We start from the raw sequence: 22743 nt of genomic DNA on the forward strand, positions 1-22743 counted from the left end.
ATCACAACCTTTGATATAGACTAAAAGTGCAATCTTTTATAATTATTTTATTAATAAATGAAATGATACATTCCAAAGAATAAAGCAAACAAATCACATTTATACATGTATTAATATTCTTTGGGATAGTGTTTTTACATGTATTAACTACATTTTTTCTTCATCAAATAACGAATTATATTACTCTGTTACTGTCTTTTCCAATCGTTCTTTCGAACGTATAAATCCCTGAGTTTACAACATGTGGGTCACAACAATGAATTAGAGATAAAAAAAAAAATTAGTCATTAAAGGTGAAGACGTCATCGGAGCAACCAAGGTCACTTTCTGGCACAGAGGGCATCACAAGATTGACACTATCCTTCTTTAGTCTTTTGTCATTTCGCCTCAGTGACTCGTTTATTTTGGAGACGATCCTCTCCCTCCAGGAATCCTCGGGTTTGAATTCTGGGAAGAAGTAACACACATAGCGCCTCACCACTTGCTTTCTCGCTGGATCCAGTTCTTTTTCGGAGAGTTTTCCACCACCGTACCAGTTGTACTCCATTCGCAGGTTGCCCTCACCGTACAGTTCGGGGAAGATCTTCCTTGTGAGATTAACTGCGAAATTTCCTGCGTTCCTTGATTCCTTAATCATGTCTCTGAGGACGGTATCTGGAAGTTGATATTCTTCGGGAACACCTTGGTACACATCTCCAGGACTACTGTCACTCATCGTATCAGCAATAGGATCACTGGTTTGCAGGAACTCCACTCCACTTGCAGCTGGGATTTTCCTGACCACATCGATAAGAATGTTTGTATTAGCAAGCACTGTCTTTAATTGTAAATCTGACGCTGTTCCCCTCCTATTCGACGCATCAAGTTTTTTGTTGATAACATCCAGAGTCTGTCGCATTTCCTTGACTTCTCTCATTAGCGCCTTCACCAAATCGTCGTCATTTGTCGAAGTCCGGTAAGGGCGAAAACGCACAACTGGGGTTGTTGACGCTGGCGTTGGGATTGGAGTGAGTGACTCTAACTGGGCTGGCTCTGAATTCTGTGTTTCAGGTGCAGGTCTTTGTCGGACAGGTGTCTTGGGGATAGATGTAGCTGAATCTTCGGCTGGCGGCGAGCCATCTGCGATGAGCGAAGCCTTCGGCTTTCCAGATCTTATCTGAAATGAAAAGAAAAATTTTAAAACAATGAAAAAAAAAATTAATACAGTTTCTATATTAATGTTTGCTTTTCTGTATTTATATTGACCATGCAGTGCTTAACTATTTATTTCGAGACTTGTTATAGGAAATTCTTGTTTTCTGTTACCCCCCCCCCCCCCTCTCGCGCGCTCGAAGACTTTTTTTCATTTTAACAAAAAGCTGTCTGAACTCCGAGTGAAATATACAGTAAACAGGTAAACTTTGAAAGTTAATCTCTTTCCGCTTGAACGCACACAATACAAAGGTTTTAAACATAGTGTTTAAACACAGTTAAGACGGTAGAAATTAAGATTCTGATTAGTTAGGACAAACAGATCATTTAAGGACCCTCTATACACTAGAAGAAAATATTTTTTGGACATTGAGAAAATTATGGTGTGTAAAGGTGTAAATATTGAGCTTATCTATGATAACCACATTTTCAACATAGGGTGCCTTGCATTTACCCCCAGGAAAAATGTTCAAAGACAATGAAGTACTGATAAACATAAATCACTGTTGTTTACTTAAGTGGGCAATATATCTGCAAATGAAGTGTTCCATCTATCCATCTTGGCCTATTAAAGTGTTATGAATGCTTGATTTGATCACAAATTATGTAATAAACTTATATTCCAATGTACCTTATTCTTTTTCAAAGGACAGATCACTCTATCTGCATAAAAATACCACAAAATCAGAACTCTTTAGTGTGCAGTGTATAGAGGGCTGTTAATTAAATAATCATTGTAGTACACATTTACGGCATTGTTTTAAAACGGAACTCAATTATATTAGTGTAATTTTTACCTGTGTTTTTTTTAAACGTTTTGAATAACTTGACGACTGGACATATCTTAAAATCTAAAAACACCTAAAAATAATTTAACTTTAATACCATGAAACAGCTTAAACATTGTTTAATTGACCTTAACTCAAAAATCATTTCCTGGATCCGCCACATTGACTGTATATAATTTCAGTTTATTCAAACCAATTAGCCCTGGCTCCCAATAATCTCGGTAATAGCCGTACATGTAGAATGTGTATATTATTTTTCTGTGTAATAACTCAACCATGCGTTACGGCTACAGTACCTTGAGGTTGATTAGCCCTAGATCGTCTCATAATTGATTCAAAATTTTAATTACTGACTGATTCAATTTTTATAAAATTGTGTTTAGGATTTAGTTTATTTTAATAATAATAATCTAAAAGAAACACACACAATTAAGGATTCATAAGACAAAAAAATTAGATATGCGACTATAGTTCGTTTTCTATGTAATTATATACAAAACTGTGCATGTATTTTTAACATTGTGTCAAAATCTTACAAATTTCTGCCACTTTACCTAGCGAACATTATTCAGGTTACCCTTTTTAATAGAATTCTATGAGAAATATTTCTGGTTTTGGAAAAAAATTGTTTGTGTTATTTATTCTTAACATGGATATTTGATCCATGGTACATGTACATGTAAGACAGTTGATAGATACCCGTACACATTACGTAATTTTACGTAACTTTAATCAGTTGGGTGACAGTTGTACAGAAACATTTTAGTTTTAACGTTTACGTGTAAGCAATGGGTCGTATTAATCACAGTGTAAAATTAGATATCATCCGGATGCACAAAGATGGATTTTCAGTGGCGAGGATAATAAGAAAGTTGAAGGATTTGGGACACATTGTATGCAGGAACTCGGTTTCCTACTGGATACACAAATACCAAATTGGATTATTTGGTGATGTATGCGACCCCGAGATACCTGCAGTTTCAACAAGCGTGAGCCAGAGGGACACAGAAATTATTAGAGATCAGCTATTGAAGGACTGTACTCTGTCTAGCCGGGAAATACATAAAAAACTTACAGAAGACGGTGCCAATTTTGGACTAACCACAACAAAGTGGGCCATTGAAGCAAGTGGATTCACGCATTCCACACCACGCTATGGACAGATGGTTAGAGATGCCAACAAGGAAAAAAGAGTTCTGTTCTGCGAACGTTTAATCGAAACAAATGAACAATTCGACGATGTGATTTTTTCTGATGAGTGTTCGGTTCAGTTGAATCAGAGTAAATCGTGCAGCTACCGATTAAAGGACTCTTGTGCTACTATCTTGCCAAAGCCGAAACACCCTCTAAAGATTCATGTTTGGGTTGCCATCAGCAAGAAGGGTGCATCAAAAATTAGACTTTTTGAGGGGATCATGGACTCAACCTTTTATACCGAGCACATTCTGAGGGATACCCTGATGCCGTTCGTGAAGTCTAAATTTGGCGATACTGGACACCGGTTTCAACAAGATAATGACCCCAAACACACCTCAAAATTATCCAAGAGTTTCATGGAAAACAACAACATCAACTGGTGGAGTGAATGGCCTGCAGGTAATTGTATTTAAAAAATTGAATTAATTTATTGACGGTGATTAACAATAAGACTTCAAAAATAAAATATCTTTTTATCATTTTTTATTAAAAATTAATTTTCTGTTTTTTCTTTATGTGCTTACGTAATGCATAATTATTTTTATTAATATACATGAAAGTGTTATACGCATTCTAATTTAAAAATATATTTTCTACAGAAAGCCCCGATCTAAACCCGATCGAAATGGTTTGGAATGAGCTCAAAAGGTGTGTTGCCCGCGAGACCCCTAGGACCAAAAGCGAGTTAGAGGAGTGCATTAGAAGATTCTGGAGGACACAGATGTCGGTGGAAAAATGTTGTACATACATTGACCATGTGTTTAAAGTTGTGCCAGCGTGTGTGATTATGAGAGGAAATGCTACTGGTGACGTGCCAAAGAAACTGTTTCCCGAAAAATCCCGAGGAAAAAGTATTGCGTACTTCAAGGACAAGCTGAATTCCGACGTAGAAGTTCGCACGAGGGCCTCACAGTTGTTAAAACAGTGGGTGTAAAATATTCATCAGCAGTGTTTGTGTATTTACTGTGAATCTCAACATTAAAACAACGTTTAAAACAGTCTGCCAAACTTGGACAATTAGCGTGATTAAGACAATTTTTTAAAGATTTATTCATTCTATAAAGTTTCAATCCCTGGAAAAACTGACATAGACAGAGAAAATATTTAAACGGGCTACAGAGAAATAGAAAAAGCATCCAGAGTACCTCTTTTCAAATGACAATAAAGATTCCGAGACAAAAGAGACGCACAGTAAATGTCTATTTGTAGTCAGGGTGTCCAAATTCAGTCACGTCGAAAAGTGACGTTGATCATGTGTGGTAGACGTTGAACTCCAACAAGAGCATTAAGCTGGTATAAACAAGCTAGGATCGTTTCCTATGTATAGATCCATTTACAATATTATATAAGTGGCGGATTTAAGGGGGGCGCATCCGGCGCCCCACCTAAATTATCAAAGTTAGCGTAAATCATAGTTTAGTAGAGAAAATATAAAAATGTCTACTAGTAGACCTCATTTTTACCCTACAAAATTTCAAGAATCCAAGACTTTCGAGGGCTTCGCCCCCTGTACCCACTGGGGCCTCAAGGCGGCCCCCAGACCCCTTGCCTACTTTTTGCGCCCCCTCTAACTTCAATTCCTGGATCCGCGCCTGTATGTGCATTGGAATCAACTGTTCATGACATTGTTAAGTCATCTAAACAAGGCGGGTTTAGGCCTTTACTTAACTCCAGGGAATCTCATCAAGTAAAGTGTATTGCATGAGGCAGAAGGAGCAGGCATTGAGAAATAATGACGTTATCGGACATCATGAAACTCAACGGCTACAGCGCCGGGTGGTCATATAACGTCTTTTTTATTTAATGATAATTTGTCAAATTATCAAAGTATCAAGCTGAAATTTTCAACACTTTTAAAACTTTTGTTGTTTTATGTTCCTTAAAAATTTTGTAATCATCGACTATATAGTATTAATTTTATCGCATCAGTTCACGAACTTTTTGATAACCCCTCGTATTTGCAGTTACAGTTTTTGTATGAACATAATGTAATGTTGAAAAACATATTCCACTGCAAATCTTAATGTCGCTTCATTTATTTACAAATTTCAAGATGAAATTTTCAGCCGTAAAAGCGTTACGAATAGATTGTAGTGAATGTTAAAGAAAGTTTTTCATCCTATATGAAAAGAACTCAAACCACTTCTCGCAAAGAAATGTATGGATCTTCTTTCATGGGAAATTATAGCATGTCGCTAAAAATCGATTAATTTCCGTAACGATTTTGTTTTAAATTTCACGCACAGAATGCAGATTTTAAAAAAACTGAAACTTAATTGAAAGTGACCATGGAACCTAATATCATCGATTCTAGTTGCGATTCAACTGTTTTAGTTGATTTCAATTTCGACATAACAAAATGATACTACACACAAAAATAGTTGTCTCTATTAAAAATTTAACTTCCGTAACTGTAATTCAGGAAAGTTTTTGCATTTAAGGTATAATTTTTTTTTACTATTTTGGGAGCGAAATGCTTCATACTTTTGTTTAATATCTTAAAACAAACTTTAATTTTAACTATTGCCGAGGAATTTAACTTTTATTGTTGAGAATTAACATCCTTAACGAATAACTTCCGTAACGATATTTACCCGAAATTTTAACTTTATTTCGGATTCATGCGAGACTTCATGAATCATAGTTTAGCGTTCTAAACTGAACATCAGAAACGAAAAAATGGTCAAATTCAGCTTTATTTTAAAATAATAAGATTTGTTCAAGCATTAACTTTCGTAACATTACCTTAAAATCAATAGAATATTAAAATTGTTGTAAAAAGTTAACGATACCAGATATGTGGACAATTCTTTTTTTTCAAGTTCATTGATACGTCCTTTAGAGAATTATGATGTTCATGTTTGCTATTCTAAACAACTTTTTTTTTCATGTTTTATACCCTGAATTGGCCCATTTATCGTGGAATGAATGTTGTACAGCCAACGAGTGCCAATATTCACCAATTTAAGTTCAATAACTCCTTTATTATATAGCTAAAACATCTCCCATTTATTTATATTAATTATTTCAATTAAATAACTCAAATTAATAAGAATTTTCAGAATTGGTATTTAAATTAACCTCTGTCCTTTAAGTGTTCAATATTGCATCATTCCAAGGACCCTGCCATTAGCGTTATGATTTGTTTATTTAAGTTTATTGAGACTAATGCGTACTAAATTATTAATTAATAATTTTAATTTTGCGTGTAAATAAACACATCTTACTTAGCTGCCACTACCTATCATAAATTTGCCTTGGAGAAGTTGACCAAACGACATTTTTTGTTTACAACGGGGCGTTCGATTTTGAACGCTCGTATTCGGAATGTTTCGGGCATACTCCATATACGTAATACAAACTCTGCGTTCAATAAAATGCCAAGATATTGAACGCTAAAATTATCTAGACTTTTAGTAGTTTTTTTATTATAGACTATTTATTGGCTATATAATAATAACATATATTATTGTATATTACTGTGGAACTGATTGTTGATTTTTTCATGACTTTATTCTGTTGCAAGTTAGCTTAAAAGTTATATAGGACTGACGCAGTTCTTGACAATTTACTATTACATAAGGCTTCGAGGCTTCTAAATAAAAGAACAATACTCGACAGAAATAGCATTCCAGTAGCTGCAAACCTACTACGATGCATAAAATTTCTCCACCAGTCGGACTTGAGCTAGACAGTCACTGTGTAATTTATATGACCTGTGAACGACCGAGCAGAGGACATGCAGAGCTACAGGTTGTTAGTGCCAATATTTTATTCTTTTTGATCGCCTCAAATGTAAATATCAAAGTTAAACATGATAAATTCGGGCTTCTCAGGATCTAATCCGTGACCTACCAAGATTATTTCCAAGTGAACTTTTTAACATTGTTCTTTATTTCTTAAATGTAAATTTTGCCAAGTAAAAGGTCAAGTGCCTAATATGCATGTCAATTTCCTGCGGTTGTAATTGTATCTGACGTCAGGGGCGAGGACTCTGGAAATTAACATGGAATGCTTTGAGTATTTCAATTCTATTAGACAGCTTTGTCTTATATCAATATTTTTATTTCACATATAAATGTACATATAAGGAATCACTGTCTAGTTTGTTGGGTATGCCGGGTAATTACCAGCAGTTGGAAAGATGAAATAATTTATGCATAATAATCTGGCATACCCTACAAACAAGACAGTGATCCCTTATCTGAAACCCACATACTACCCGCAATCTCAAAATGGCAAGTTTGAAGCCAAGAATAGAAATTCTAAGTTTTGAACCGAAGTGTCACTAATGGTATGTGATTTGTTTCAACTTGAACTATAGTAGGTCTCAATCGAAGAAAGTCTCTACCTTGATTAAAGTTTCATTCATCATTCAGCGATTTAGTATCAAGTCTTGTCACAATGCATACAAAGCTTACTTAAACAATAAAATGCATTTTTGATTGTCAATGGTTGCAGCCATTGCTGTAAAATACATAATCCACGTAAACGGGCTATGTATTTTTTTTTCTGCGATGGTTGCAACCGTTAACAATCAAAGAAAGATATTTCATTTTTTATATATATGTCGGTATAAATAATCGTAGACAAGAGGTTTAAGTATGTAAAATATTGTATTACTGATCTGTACGTCATTGAATGTTTCATTGATTGAAATACACATTGCTTAAAAAACCTTTTATAGTTTTTAGAAATCCTTAAAAGATTTTTATCACGAGACAGAATTATTTGCAATATCAAACTTAATTTGTTAATAAATTCATTTATTTTTTTTTTTTGCTAGAATATATATATATATATATATATATATATATATAATATTTTATAATCCAGAATCAAGAAAGAATTTTCTATGTGCCTTTTTCTCATTTATAAGAAAGCTTTATAAATGTTCATATTGACTATTTTTTCTAGATTTTACATGACTTGATGTGTGATAGGAGGACACATTAACCTAATTTTTCGAATTATAAAGACATACGTCAAGTAATAATGCTTCCCCTAAAATTAGAACTTACTTCTTTCATTTCAAGATTTCTGTGCAAGGAGCAGTGACTGCAATGGAGGAATATGTGTTGAAGAGGAGGGGAAGAAAGTGTGTGAGTGTCCACCTGGTGCTGAGGGTAATCAATGTCAAAGTAAGTTTTACATAAACAACATATTTATTTTCTCTGTGTTTAAATAATTGTGCGACATTTTAATGTATTGAATATTGTACAACTGAAGCGCTCAAAATTCATATCTTATGATAGGAAGTTTTCCTAAAATCTTTTTTAAAAATATTCGACTAGAAGTCATACACTTTTGTTACTTGTGAGATTTGTATAACTACGTTATTTCCTTAGGATATAGTCAATAAAAAAATCTCTTTGCGGGTGTGACAGGTCGGCAGGGGATGCTTGCTCCTCGATGGCACCTTATCCTACCTCTCATGTTTTTTTAGAGGTCCGTGTTTGCTCTGCTCCCGATTTGTATTGTTTCAATGGACTTTTGAGCTTGATTACCGTTTGATATCTCCATATTTCGTTTTTAAAGAAAAATGAAAAGGATATCTCGGGGGAAAAACCGCAACATGAAATATGTGATTTACAGTATTATTCAATCCTAAAAATGTACGCTGTGTGTGGTTTTTTTTTTTTTTTTGGTTTGACTGAAATATAATTTTTTTCAGTAACGACATCAACCAGTACAACCACTGCAACCACGACAACAACTATGAGAAATCGATTAGGGGGACTGGTCTTGGCGGTGGGAGGGGGTATCGGTTTATTAGCCATCCTAGGAGCAGCAGCTGCATCTTCATCCGGATAACTTAAAACATGTCAAGACGTAACACAGAACTGTTATCGATGAAGGTGTATTGTTTGCATGTTGGAATTTTGAAATAAATAAAAAAAAAATTTCTTCAAAATTTAGTGTCTGTAGAAATGTTTCAGAAAATATCGATATGCTTTTGACTGCACAAGAGAACAGTTATCAATTGCAGCTGGACAAATTCTTCAACTAAAATAATAAATCTTGACAATAAAGTACAAAAATGTTCTATTAACTTATTCTTCGATAAAAATTAAGATATATTAACGTATAAATAATATATAAAACATGCCATTGAATAGGGCATTATATATTCCGATTTTACATAACAGAGTATACAAACTTTGTAACCACAGTCTATGAAGTATCAATTTTTCACTTCAGCTCACGAACTTTTTGATAACCCTAAAAAATTATATTGTGCAACGCCAAAACGATTCTTTCATGGGTGTTTCATGATTTTTTTTAACATATGATTTATCATTTATAGACCAATATAAGCTCATCATACCCATTTTTTCTTATATAATATTTTTTAATGGAAAATATTAAAATAGTAAGACATTCTGAAGCTTAAACTTTACATTGATGCACGATACAAATCTAATGAAATATTTCATGAAAACGTCTGGTATACATTTTTGTTTTTGTTTTTTAAAAAAAAAAACAAAAAACATTACAAGTTTTCAATGAATTAAACAAAAATGTTCACATTTTTTTAAAAATAAAGTAAATTTAAAAATCATAGAAAATAAATTTATAATCATATTAAAAAAAATTGAAATAAATTTAAAAAATCCAAATTTGCACCTTTTTAAACCATAATTGTCAGATTTTCCTTGTCTATACCTTAAATATTTCTTGAAGATCTTATCTGACTGTTCATGTTCTTCACATTCCTACAATAGATTTAAAGTATTTAAAGTATTATCAATTACTTTTTTCTCTGTTCTTGCCAGCTATCTGATTGGCTCAAACTATACAAACATGATCACATAATCAAGTATAAAGAATCGTATTAATTTGGTGTTTCTATTTTAAAGCTTCTAAAAATGCTTATAAACCTGGTGTTTCTAAAAATTGAAAACGTTCTTCTGTGAAGCAACAATAGTGATGATATCACAACAGTCTTGATAAACTGGTTGTTTTTAAAAACAGATATTTCTGCTGCATAACTATGACGTCCTAATGCCTATGACATAACAATGACTTCTAATGCCTAATTGCATTTGCATTTCAATTATCTAAAGTTTCGAAAGGTAGGGGATTTAAGGATAAAGTACACGAATGAACTTTTTCTTCGGATACTCTTTGCTGAAACAAACGTCTTTATCACTATATATAAATGACATCTTTTTATCTATAAATTTAACGTCATCAAAATTTAGGAAGATTGGGATTAATATACCGATCAAGTTTAATATTATACAGTTATGGAATGGGTATGAGGGAAATAGCCAATTTATGTTTCCCCAAGGGACGAAACTATTTCCCGTGGCGGCGAAGCCGCCGAGGGAAACAGTTTCCTGCCGAGGGGAACCATAAATTTGATATTTCCCTCATACCCATTCCATAACTGTTTTATTATACCGAAACAGTCATGAGAGATTTATTAAACTAGAGACTCAGACATTTTTTAAAACAATATAGAGACATTTAAATAGTCTCAAATGCATGTGATTAAAAATATTGTATGATAACTAATGCATCAATACCGAAGAAAATCAAATTATTAAAAAATATAAAATTATTTTACTGATACTTCGAAGGATTATTGTTGTCTTCATCTTGCTAGAATTTCAGTATGATTTTGACATCGCATGTCGAAATGTTTTGACGTCATAGTTACATTGCTAATAACATTACGTCACAGACTCGAGATTCCTTAAACGCTCCTCCCACTGTTCATTTTAATTGGTTAAAATTATTAATAAATATTCGTGAGGGAGCAGTCCCAGGTAATAGCTCCGGTTTTCAGGGAGTAGCCCTCAGATGAGGGAAATAGTATCTTCTCAGGGAAATAGACAGTTTTATGTTATTAATCTTATATAGAGTAATAACAGTAGAGATATAATATATATATATATATATATATATATATATATATATATATATATATATATATATATATATATATATATATATATATATATATATATATATATATATATATATATGGTTTGTTTCATAATATATGTTCCATTTTTAAATCTAATCATTTTTCTTACCTATTATATTTCTAGTGCAAACTTTACATCATTTTAAACATCAAATCCTGCATTTTTGTTCCATGTGAAAAAGTCAAGGAAATCATGGCATTACAATGATTAATTGTGACATAAATGCCGATGTCATAATTTGAATATTTTTCGAAAGTGTCTTAACTTATCAGTATCTGAATAGCAAAGCGTTTTTTTCAATACACGTTGCCAATATTCAATCAGAAGTTGATGAAGGAAATATTTCAAAAGAATGGAAGCTTTCTAGGATGTTTATCAGAGGGCTAATAACAAGGTAAAAAGACAGGGACGGGCAATATGCGATAAATGACACAATACTCCGGAAAGCCTTCGACTTGGTGAAGTGGAGACTCTTAGATAGTTTAGCTAACGCCTGAGAAAAGTGTCAGATGGATTTTTTTTTTTTTTTTTTTTTTTTTAGAAATTTATGCTGGCAATATCAGCATTTCTAGCATATATTGAAATTTGAAATATGATATGAAGTTATCAGCATACAAATTTTCAATAATGCAATACCCCAAGGAAAGGTTTTGACCTCTGCATTCACCAATTTCAATCTTTAGGCCTTTTTCTGTAGGGGTTATTTGGGAACAGGGTTTACAATCCTAGTTAACAGTTTACTGATTGAACTCAAAAAGAACATAAACCTTCAAATGAGGAGTTTCTAAGCAATAATGTGTGACAAGGTCAAACAAATTTCAAGAAGCAACTTTCATTTGTAGTGGAGATCATTTAGAACATGAAATATGGATTTTTGACTGTGAAATTCAACGTAACAAAAATGACGTAATTTAGAAATTTCGTGAATTTTCATTAATGTTTGAGATTTTGTCCAGTGTTTAGTATTTTAGTTGGTAATTGTACATAATGAATCTTATGGATACATGTATCAAATTGATAGAAACCCTTGTCTGTATCTTTTTTTTGTGTTTGTCAAATTGAAGATTCAAAATGTAACATATATTATGAAACACCCTGTATATATATATATATATATATATATATATATATATATATATATATATATATATATATATATATATATATATATATATATATATATATATATATATATATATATATAAATAAAGTTTATAGACAATCCTACAGTATGTTGATATTCTTAATGGATTCTATACAATACAATATAATAAACAAGATTTTTTTTTCCTTTTCCACACTAAAAAATAACAGCACACAAATAAATTAATGATTTCACTGTTCTTTGTCACAAGTTGGTCTGCAGTCATTTCTTCAATCTCAAAATATTTTTTTTCCTCTAATACGTCGCTAGTAGAGTCATAACACTCATTTTGATGATGGTCATCAACGTTCTTATATGAAACTCTTCCCTAAGAGACAGGCACATTATTCAAACAAATATTGTTGTTGTTATCCGCATTTAATTATAGTTATACCTTGTTCTTTCCTTTTCTTTCAAATAATTTTCGTCTTTTGATCTCGAATTTCTAATAATTTTCAATTTTCCTGGCCTTGGTCTGTACTTACATTGTTTCGGGCTCATTATGGCATTGTCTTAATTATTAATTTTGGGATTATTTGCCATTAGCCTGGATCCCTGTCCCTATTTTGCTTCGTGTACTCCTCGGCACTACTGCCCTCGCGTGGATAAACCAGGGAACCAGGCTAATTGGCCAAGTGCCTAGTACAGTTCTAATATCAATGAGGTTTTTAGAAAATCTGGAAAAAAGGACATACGAATTAGGATTTGTCTAAGGATGTGCAAAATTAGGAGTCGATACAGTACTGTAATTTATTGCATATACATGTACCTTTAAAAGTATAAAGGGTACAAAAATCTTGTACTCTTTAACAAATATTTAAAGATTTTACATGCTCACTCCAACTTTGAATTTAGGTACGTCACTCGTCAGCTTTTGAAAAAAAGTTTCGTCAGAACCTCTAACTTCAAAATTATCTATAACAATTCAATTTTTTATTACATGTATAAATTAAACAAGGCAAATTATACAATATTCAATTTAAAAAACTACTCACAAAATTGTAAAGAAACACAATTTATGGGGAGGGGGCTATTTCTTGTTGTGGAAGGATATTTTGATAGAGCATTCTTCAGATCTACCAAATTCAACAGCTTAAAAACTTACGACTTTTCAACTTTATACACAACCATTCCCCACGATAAATTAAAGCCCAGGCTTTTTGATATCATTGACATCTGCTTTTTCAATAAAAATGGAACTCGTAAATTTACTTATCTTGTCATTGGTCATTTGCAAAATTATTTTGTTAAACAACATAATGATTGTACACACAAGTACTCTGAAGTTGACATTAAAAAGATGCTTGAGTTTCTGATTGACAATATCTATGTGGTTTTTGGAGACCAGGTCTTCCAACAATCTATTAGAATTGCCATGGGTACCAATTGCGCCCCGTTATTAGCAGACCTTTTTTATATTCATATGAAGCAGAATTTGTCTAAAATCTTGTACGTGAAAAGAAAAAAAACACTTGCTGTGGCCTTCAACTCGACATTTAGATATATCGACGACGTATTGTCAATTAACAATGGCTATTTCCATTCTTATGTCGATACGATATATCCTTGTGAGCTTGAGATAAAAGATACCTCAGAGTCTGACACATCTGTTTCATATTTGGATATTTTACTTGAAAAACACGTTAATGGTAATCTAACAACCAAGCTTTATGATAAACGTGATTACTTTAACTTTTCAATCGTGAACTTCCCTTACTTATGCAGCAATATACATTCATCACCTGCATACGGGGTATATATCTCTCAGTTGATTCGATACGCAAGAGCATGCTCTACGTATGTACAATTTCTAAAACGAGGTAAATTATTGACAAACAAGTTGATGAAACAAGAATATCAGCTGTCTTGTTTAAAGTCATCATTTCGTAAGTTCTATGGTCGATACAATGACCTTGTCAGCACATACAATTTATCATTGAGTCAAATGCTGACTGACGTTTTCCATACAAATTGTTAGACCATTATTTACACACTGCATTGTCGACGGTTTTTCCCGTTATTTCCTGATCATGACAAGGAGCACACGGCGGGTGTGACCGGTCGGTAGGGGATGCTCACTCCTCCATGGCACCTGATCCCACCTCTGATGTTTGGAAGTCCGTGTTTTTCTCTGCTCCTATTTTGTATTGTTTGATGGACTTTTGAGCCTGAATACTGTTCGTTATCTTCATATATTTCATCTACACATAGTTTGATTTAAGATCTTGGAACTTTAGCCCTTCATATTTCACTCAAAATTTTCCACTTATTGTATGCTAGGAATATTAAATATAGATTTCAATTAATATTTTTTAAACAAATTTTACACATTCACTTAACAGACTTTGCCAAAAAACAAAGCTATATTTAAGAAGTCAAGATAAAATCTATATTGTTTTTCGCCTGAAAATCGCGTATTTTTACCAATATCTCAAAACTTACATCACTGGCCCAACTTTTCTTTAATATTTAAAATTACTCGATACTTTCAACCGATCAGCACTAGAGTAATAAACGCTTGATACAAGAATTTTTTTTCATGCCACTTAAGAATTTTTATACTCCAAATATTGATATTTTTTAGTGCAAAAAGGTCACTCATTAATTTGTGCGCATTAATTTCCTGGATTTATTCAATATTGAATATTATTCAAGCTATTTTACGTAAAATGAGATTATATTTATTGCCATGATTACACTTGATAAAATATGATAAAGGTTAAAGTGATTAACCTTATAGTTACCATTTAAGTGCAAAAAGGTCAAATTAATTGTACCGTTGTTCAGTAAGGTGCACACTGACCCCCGATTTTCTTTGCAATTTTGAGTCATGCTATATTAGTATATATAATATAGAATTTTTGTATTATTCACATTTTTTGTTGTAATTTAATAATATATATTAGTTTTAAGTGTGTAATCTTTATACCCAGTGCAAGGTCATATTTGAAATAATTTAGCATTTATTACTGACAGATTGTAAACATATTTCGTAACTCTAATTTACAAATTGTGTATTCGGACCAGGCGGTTGAGTAATAAAGTCAATCACTATCAATAGATCAAATATTTCATGTAAGTGGTCAGTGTTCTCCGAGGATAACAATGTTGATTTTGGTCAAACTTATTGACTTTGAACACGTCTTCAATTAAATTTATGAAATACGAAATTCCAAGTTTGGCAAAGGTTATTTCTTAATTAGAATTACGAAAACACTGATCACACGATGACCACATGCGGTCATGTCACATGGGTACTGAAAAAGTTAACAAGTTGTGGAATTGTCATGAAAACCGGTTCTGGGGTATATAATGGCCGTGCGCGCCCTGAAAACCTCAGTTGCGGTTTCTCTAAAATAAAATTGTAAAGACTTACAACTTGTTTTCTTTTAAGGTACGTACATGTATATTCAATCATCTCTATGTTAATCATATTTATATACTATTTTAAAAGTTAACGCAACTGAACCGTAATATGTTACAAAATGAAATGCTATTTATAATTGATTTATTTTCAGGAGGTTTTGTAAAATTAATTATTTTATTGTTATTTGAGTTGTGGTTTCTCTAAAATAAAATTGTAAAGACTTACAACTTGTTTTCTTTTAAGGCCAAAACTAATAGAGGCTGAATCCAAGTTAAGCAATCCCCCCCCCCCCTCACTAGCTGAGCAAAAATTATAACATATATCTACAATATACTTCTCGAAAACTCCTTCATATAATTGATGTCACGAGTGAGGGTCATCTTCACGTACATATATATAATCAAGTACCTTGGGATATCAGAAATTAAGCCATACTCTGGCATTTATTTGTGGACGATGGAAATAGTAGTAAACGGTAGACAGCTTGACTTTTTGAAAACCAAACAGGACAGTTTGACCTCTGTAGCGATTCGATTTAATCAGTTTTATAGTAAAAATTTGAAGATAAGAACAGTGACCTATCTCATACATCCTTTGAACAATACAAATTGTAAATAGGGCAAACAACAGAGATTCTTGGGAACACCAGTGGTGGGATCAGTTGCCTAGGCGGAGGAAGATCCCCTTTCCAAATGTCAAACCTACTGGAACCCTCTGTATTGTTCAAATAACAAAGTCACATTTAGTTGAATTCTTGATATTTATCACAAGCTCTTTATGAAGATAATTAAAAGCAATAAATAAATAAATAAATAAATAAATAAATGAATAAAAACGAAAACACTAACAAAGTACATTTTCAAAACAAACATCTCTCAAAAATCAAACATATTAAGAAAACAAGTGTTTTTGACAAACACAGATATATGTACCTCTATCATCACCAACAAAATCCAGATAATTCCTCTATGATAACATTGATATCATTCTTAGAATCGAAATAATAGTATTTTTAAAGAAAATGTTAAGAACATTTAGTATATAGGCAATAACATACAAAGTTTGAATTATTTCAAGTCAAGGGTGTGAAATATTTGTGTTTTGAAAACAATTCCCCTTCATTATATTCATGATATTGTTCATTATCATATTCATTCTATATTTACATTTTATCATATAATATGTACATGGATTCTCTTACAGCAATTATATTTTAATTGTAAACATTTACCAAGAGTACTACAGAACGATGTTTGGTTATTTCCTACTATTTCATGTTTAGTAAATGACCATGCTTTCCACGGTGTCTAATACAGATTGTAACGCAGCTATGTTAAGGCTTCCCGAAGCTTTAAAATGTGCTCAAAACATAATACGTCATTGCGAGGTCGGTTTTGGTTTTAATTTATAAGTATTGAACTTAAGTACTTCCAATTTATATAGTGGGTTTCCTCGGCTATATATTAATATATTTGTTATGATATCACATGTCTTTGTTGATCACGTGACGGTCATTTATAATTTTTGGAAGTGTTTCATTTAAATCGCTTCGGCGCAGCTGATTAACACAATAATTATTAACATTTTGTTATATAAATAAACTCATCGTATCCTTGTGTATCCGAAATGTGCTTGGGAAAAGTTATAGTATTACTTGGGTACAAAATATTTCCTGAGAAATTCAACTTACCTACAAATTTGAGGGTATTTTCCACACAATATCGTAATTTGTATTAAAATAAAGCCAACACACATTTTTCCCAAGCAAGATTCAGTTAGAGAACAACCTCTTCTCACAGATTTCCACAAAAATTCTCAGATTAATCCTCATTAATCACCTGCGCCAGACTCTTTTTGAACATGCGGAATTTCCATCAAGGGTAGGTAAGCGGTGTATGTTTAATATAATCGGACATATAAGACTTAAAAAACCTTTAACGACCCGTGAATTTTGCAATAGCTATCGAGCATTTTACATGTAGTTTGAAATAAAGTATAAAGTTCATGACACTCTCCCCGTCATAACACCTCAAGTTTGCAGTGACTTGACGTCATTTTCCATTATGACGTCATATTTTGGTAGTTCAAAGATGTGAAGGCACAGAGTGCACTGTGATATTTCTTCGGGAAGCCTACCTGCGAAATTCATGGATATACTTAAAAATATGGACTCTTATAATTATACCAGCATTTAACATATATGTTTATTACATTTAACTTACATTTTATTGTATAGATTAATCGTAAATCATACCGTTTTAATGTGTGTCTGCTGACCACGTTGTTTTTCTTTTGGTCATGGCGTTAGGGGGATTCTAATATATAAGGGGGGCAAAGGCTATTGCACTTCGTCCTAGAATGTCATTAATTTATTACTGTTTAATTACATTGTATACACAAAATGTATTGTAGATTTCATTATAGCTCACCTTTATTTTTAATTATTATGTAATCGTTATACGGTTGGGCGTCACATCTTTCGTATTTTTCATGGTTTATTCCACTTCGGTGATGATATTAGTATCGTCTGCATTTTGTTTTAAATACTTTCGTTTTTTATTAGGTTGCGCATGTCCGGCGTCGCCAGTCGGTTTGACTCTACGGAACGGCTCTTCGTCAACTTAATAGAACTAGTACGTAGTTACTGATATTTTTGGTAAATTTACAACAAATTATCAACCTTTAAGGAGTTTTACCATAACTTTCATCAACCAAATTGATTAATAGAGGAATTCAACATTTATCATTATATCATACAATAATGTGACGTCCGACTGACCAACTGTACAACATCACCATTGTATATTTATCTAGTCATCCCGCCACCTGTAATATATTTATGCCGTTATATTTACATCCACTAAATATTATCTCCTTTACTTCTTATAGAAACCATGGTTGTTAGTCAGTCAGTAAACACCGCTAATCAAACCACCTGTATAGATTTTCTTGAGCAGCGGCTGTTCCATTAATCAAACATACAATGATATACCTTTCAATGATATAATATTTAATGTATAATATAATAGTTAATCCAAATTTATATGATTATTTATTCAGATATAAATATAAACAATAAAATATCTTTGTTAGTACGGGAATTAACGTTGCAGCTATTGCAGAAAAAATTACATAACCCCATTACGCAGGTTATGTTTTTTTTTTCTGCAACAGCTACAACATTAATTCCCATACTAACAACCAAAGAAAGCATTTTATTGTTTAAATTAAATTATTGTTCAAAATTAAAGTATCTTCTGTTGTGCTCTTGTGTGCTTTTGTAATGCAATATTACGGACCATTACAGGGATTACCATACCAACACAAGGATTTAACACCAACAGGCAAGGCATGTATTAACCATAAACACTAGTAAATTATCTCTTTTATGGGAGATTTAATCATTTTAAAGCCCCAAACCCCGGATACGTTATAAAGGATTTTAAGGTTAACGCTATAACACTGTTTCAAATGTATTGCTTGTGACCATGACCTAAGAATAATTGTGCTCTAGAATGAAAAGAAATTAAACTCATATATGTTGTAACAATAAACTTGATTTTGAATTCCATCCTTTCTATAACCTGTAAACGATTATTTAATCTCATCACCCAAGGATCATTAATTTGAGATAAACAGCATCCACATTGATTCAAAATCATGACATATTGTGAAAAGGGATACCTTAGTTCATGTTCATACTTGCCAAGGGTTCATATGCAATTCTACAGATACGATTTAAATATGTAATTATTTAGTGACTTTCACCTTTGAGTAAGTTACGATTTTAATTCAATATGGCAACTATCATTTGGTCATAGACAAATTTGAATGTACAATCGAGTAAGTACAAAAATTCCTACATGTATGTATTATTATTGTCTGGTATTGAAATATTAACGCTCATAATATGATATCATATAATGAAATTCTATTAGCTTTTATGACTGGGATTCTTACAAGTAACAATATTTATTTAGCAACTCGTCCTAATGAAAGAGAAAGACACCGACATACTTTAAAACTGGAGTAGAAAGCATAGTTGTAAACAAATCAGGATATCAACCTTTTCTTTATATATATTATCTTTCCTTTTATTACGTCATAAAAGAATGCCTGAAATATTTTTACATAATAAGAATAATAAAATCAAATCATATTAGGAATCCAGAGAATGTTGTCATTAGAGCATCACCTTGGGTATGATACCCAGCCCCAGAGTAACATTTAACCCAAACTCGATCTCCTTTTTGAAGTTTTAAAACCACCAAGTTCGGTTCTGCCGAGTATGTTTGATGAGACGAACCACTATATGCCATTGTTGTGACTTTAGCAGAGCCATTTAGCACTATATATGTAAATATGTAATGATTCGAATAAGATTGAACGTTGGCAAAGAAAACAAAGTGTATGTCGACAGGGGATGTGAAGACACCAGTGCTTGAGTCGTATCCTCCTCGTATGTTGTAAACGATCCTATTGAACACCAGTGTTCCACTGTTCCAGGAGCTGCTGGTTGACCTCACACCGGCCGTAAAGGCTACTTTTTGTGTGATATCTGCAAGGTTCAATTAGCTTTAAATCATATTTTCCTATAAGTCGATAATAAAATAAAGATTATTAAGACAACAAGCCCCCCAACAAAAACAGCATTATATTTAATAGATTTATGTTCATATAGATGGCTGAAAAACAGTTAAATATTAATAATACAGAGTTGAAATTTAGCAAGAAATTATAGTAACGTTATAAAGTTTGCGCATGAATTTGGAAAGATTTGTATACAAATGGCAAAAGATTGCATGTTTAAGCCGCAGAAAATCTACGACTTTTTTATGTTTTAGGAATTTATCATTTACATTTATGTTATTTCTATTCAAAACCAGTGAAAAAGAATAATATTGTAAATCCATGCTGATGCATCAATTTTTTATATGTGTTTTATTTATCCTTAAATACAAAGAGAAGCTTTCTTTAAGGAATCAGCACACATTTGAATCCTATCATCAAGGATTTTATATCCTTTGTCACATGCGTAATGGAAAAAATGCAAAAAAAAAAAAAATTAACACCCCCTCCAGCCGGACCCCAGTGGAGCATATCGTATTTTAAATGGATCGTGAAAGGAAGTTGTATTCTATTAGTTGTTAAAAGCATTTTTTCTGTACGTACACAATCTAGGTGTCATAAAAACTCTTTCGCGCATACTTATTCGCAGGATGACCCCAGAGCCGTGACCTTTAGACACTGTAAGAACGATCCCGATTTTCATTCTGTAGCGTTTTCTTGATGCAGAGTTTTTATTGATAGAGTGGTTTACATTTTAATTGACTTTTTTTTCATACAATTCCATTCAGGTCACATGCACTTGACGCTACATATTTTTCTTATAAAGTTAAAACAATTAACCTTATAAATCAGGCATGAGTTTTTAAAAACAAAAAACTATCAAATGCATGTGCTTCAGATTAACATTCTTCAAAACGAAGAAGAGATATATGTATATACCAATATTATTAAGAATTAAATCAACACTGCAGTCTGTGGTTTTAATATTAATCGAAGTAAAGTAAAATAAACCCAGATCAAAGAAAACAAAGCTTGTAAAATCTGACTTCAATATAGGTAGAACTGTCTAAGAATAAAAAAAATGAAATACAAACTGGTTATTCGCGCAGAGACTTCCCTTATTTGATCATCATAACTTCTGAATAGTGTTGTATTTAGTTCCTCCGTCTTAAAATGAGCGTCTAGCGGTGATAAGCTGATATACCGCATTTGAACCTTTAAATCTTCCAAGTCTTTTATTGCAACACTGAGTTGTTGCGTTACGTTTTTGTCATATACTTCATTTTCAACCAAACTATTCCCTACTTCATTAAGTCGCTGAATTAAGTTTTTATTCTGCGTGTCACATTTTTCCAAATTACCCTCCGCTTTATTCAGTCGCAGAGTTAGATGTTTGTCGTATTCTTCGTTTGCGGCCAATGTTTGAACTATTTGTTTTGAGCTTCTCAAATAGGCCATTAATTCATCATTAGAAGGTAGCTTAGACGAGTTTTGTTGATTCATCTCAACTTCCAAAATGAATAATCTGTTTTGAAGCGACTTATTTTCCTCGTCAAGAACGGCACATTTTCTACTGTTTGTTTCTTGAGATTTTATACTTCAGCTGTCAGATTCTGAAGTATTTTCATTATTTCTGTGGCTTCGACATTGTGCCCCCTAAACCATGAATCGTATTGCTTATATTTGAATTTCCATGCATTAACATTCCAGACACTCCTTCAATATTAAATGAAAACAGAGAAACTGTAATGACAAATAGTTTTGGGATACGCATTTTGAAAACCGTGTTTTATTTCGTAAACGATGTCATATAAGCAGTTTTCGAACCATTCTTCTTCTCCCAATACTTTGTATTTCATTATATTCAACTTATATACTCTCTCAGTACTTCGTAGTTCATCTAATTTAATTTAATTTTATACTCTTGTCCAGAAAAGGATAGAATATGTCAATAGACTAAGATTACACCTGTCTGTTCTTTAAACAATATTGTGTTATTTGCACGAGACAAAAATTCCTCTTCAATTTGAAAATATAAAAGATAATTTCCATTGCTTTATCTGAATGTAAATAGAACGAATGAACTGGAATTGCTAAATGTGTGTAAATTATGAAAACCTGCTGTGCACAGTGGAGTTAATTACATATTTGGGGAGAAATATGCATTGATTTCAAATCTAGACAATATTTTAAACGAGGGAAATCGAAATTAAACAAAGGAGGTCTTAAATTGACAATATCTCTAAATCAAACAGAGAGAGTGTTTATTTGATTATACCGCTATTTTCCATTAAACGATAGAGAGAGAGAGAGAGAGAGAGAGAGAGAGAGAGAGAGAGAGAGAGAGATTAGGACAATCATTTTTAAAAACTTTTTTCAGCAGTTGTCTCTCTGTGTGCTACGAAATAAGTTGAAAAATTATTGGAAAATTCTGATTGACCACCATTTATATAGTGCAGGGTTCTTCATCTTTTGTAGATTCTAGACTTCTCTTTTCTTTTATGATTGAGAAATATAACTGTAAACGATCAGAAATATTAAATCGAATTG

General features: G+C 32.4%; 2 protein-coding genes across 2 annotated transcripts in view; one reads left to right on the plus strand and one right to left on the minus strand.

Annotated features, from left to right (window-relative positions):
• LOC133201783 (fibropellin-3-like) overlaps positions 1 to 9090 on the plus strand; it is a 51980-nt gene extending 42890 nt beyond the window's left edge. Inside the window, exons 3-4 of the mRNA XM_061337585.1 lie at positions 8213 to 8317; positions 8851 to 9090. Coding sequence (XP_061193569.1) covers positions 8213 to 8317; positions 8851 to 8990 — 245 coding nt within the window. The 3' untranslated portion in view covers positions 8991 to 9090. The remainder of the gene's footprint in view (positions 1 to 8212; positions 8318 to 8850) is intronic.
• A 10539-nt stretch (positions 9091 to 19629) lies between these two features.
• Positions 19630 to 22743, minus strand: part of LOC133201776 (synaptic vesicle glycoprotein 2C-like) — a 378785-nt gene continuing 375671 nt past the window's right edge. Inside the window, exon 13 of the mRNA XM_061337578.1 lies at positions 19630 to 19640. The gene's annotated coding sequence lies outside the window, so the exon portion shown is untranslated. The remainder of the gene's footprint in view (positions 19641 to 22743) is intronic.

Source organism: Saccostrea echinata, unplaced genomic scaffold, assembly GCF_033153115.1.
Source record: "Saccostrea echinata isolate AGI-Se365-2 ecotype Australia unplaced genomic scaffold, CSIRO_AGI_Sech_v1 ptg000045l, whole genome shotgun sequence".
Classification (NCBI taxonomy): Eukaryota; Metazoa; Mollusca; class Bivalvia; order Ostreida; family Ostreidae; genus Saccostrea; species Saccostrea echinata.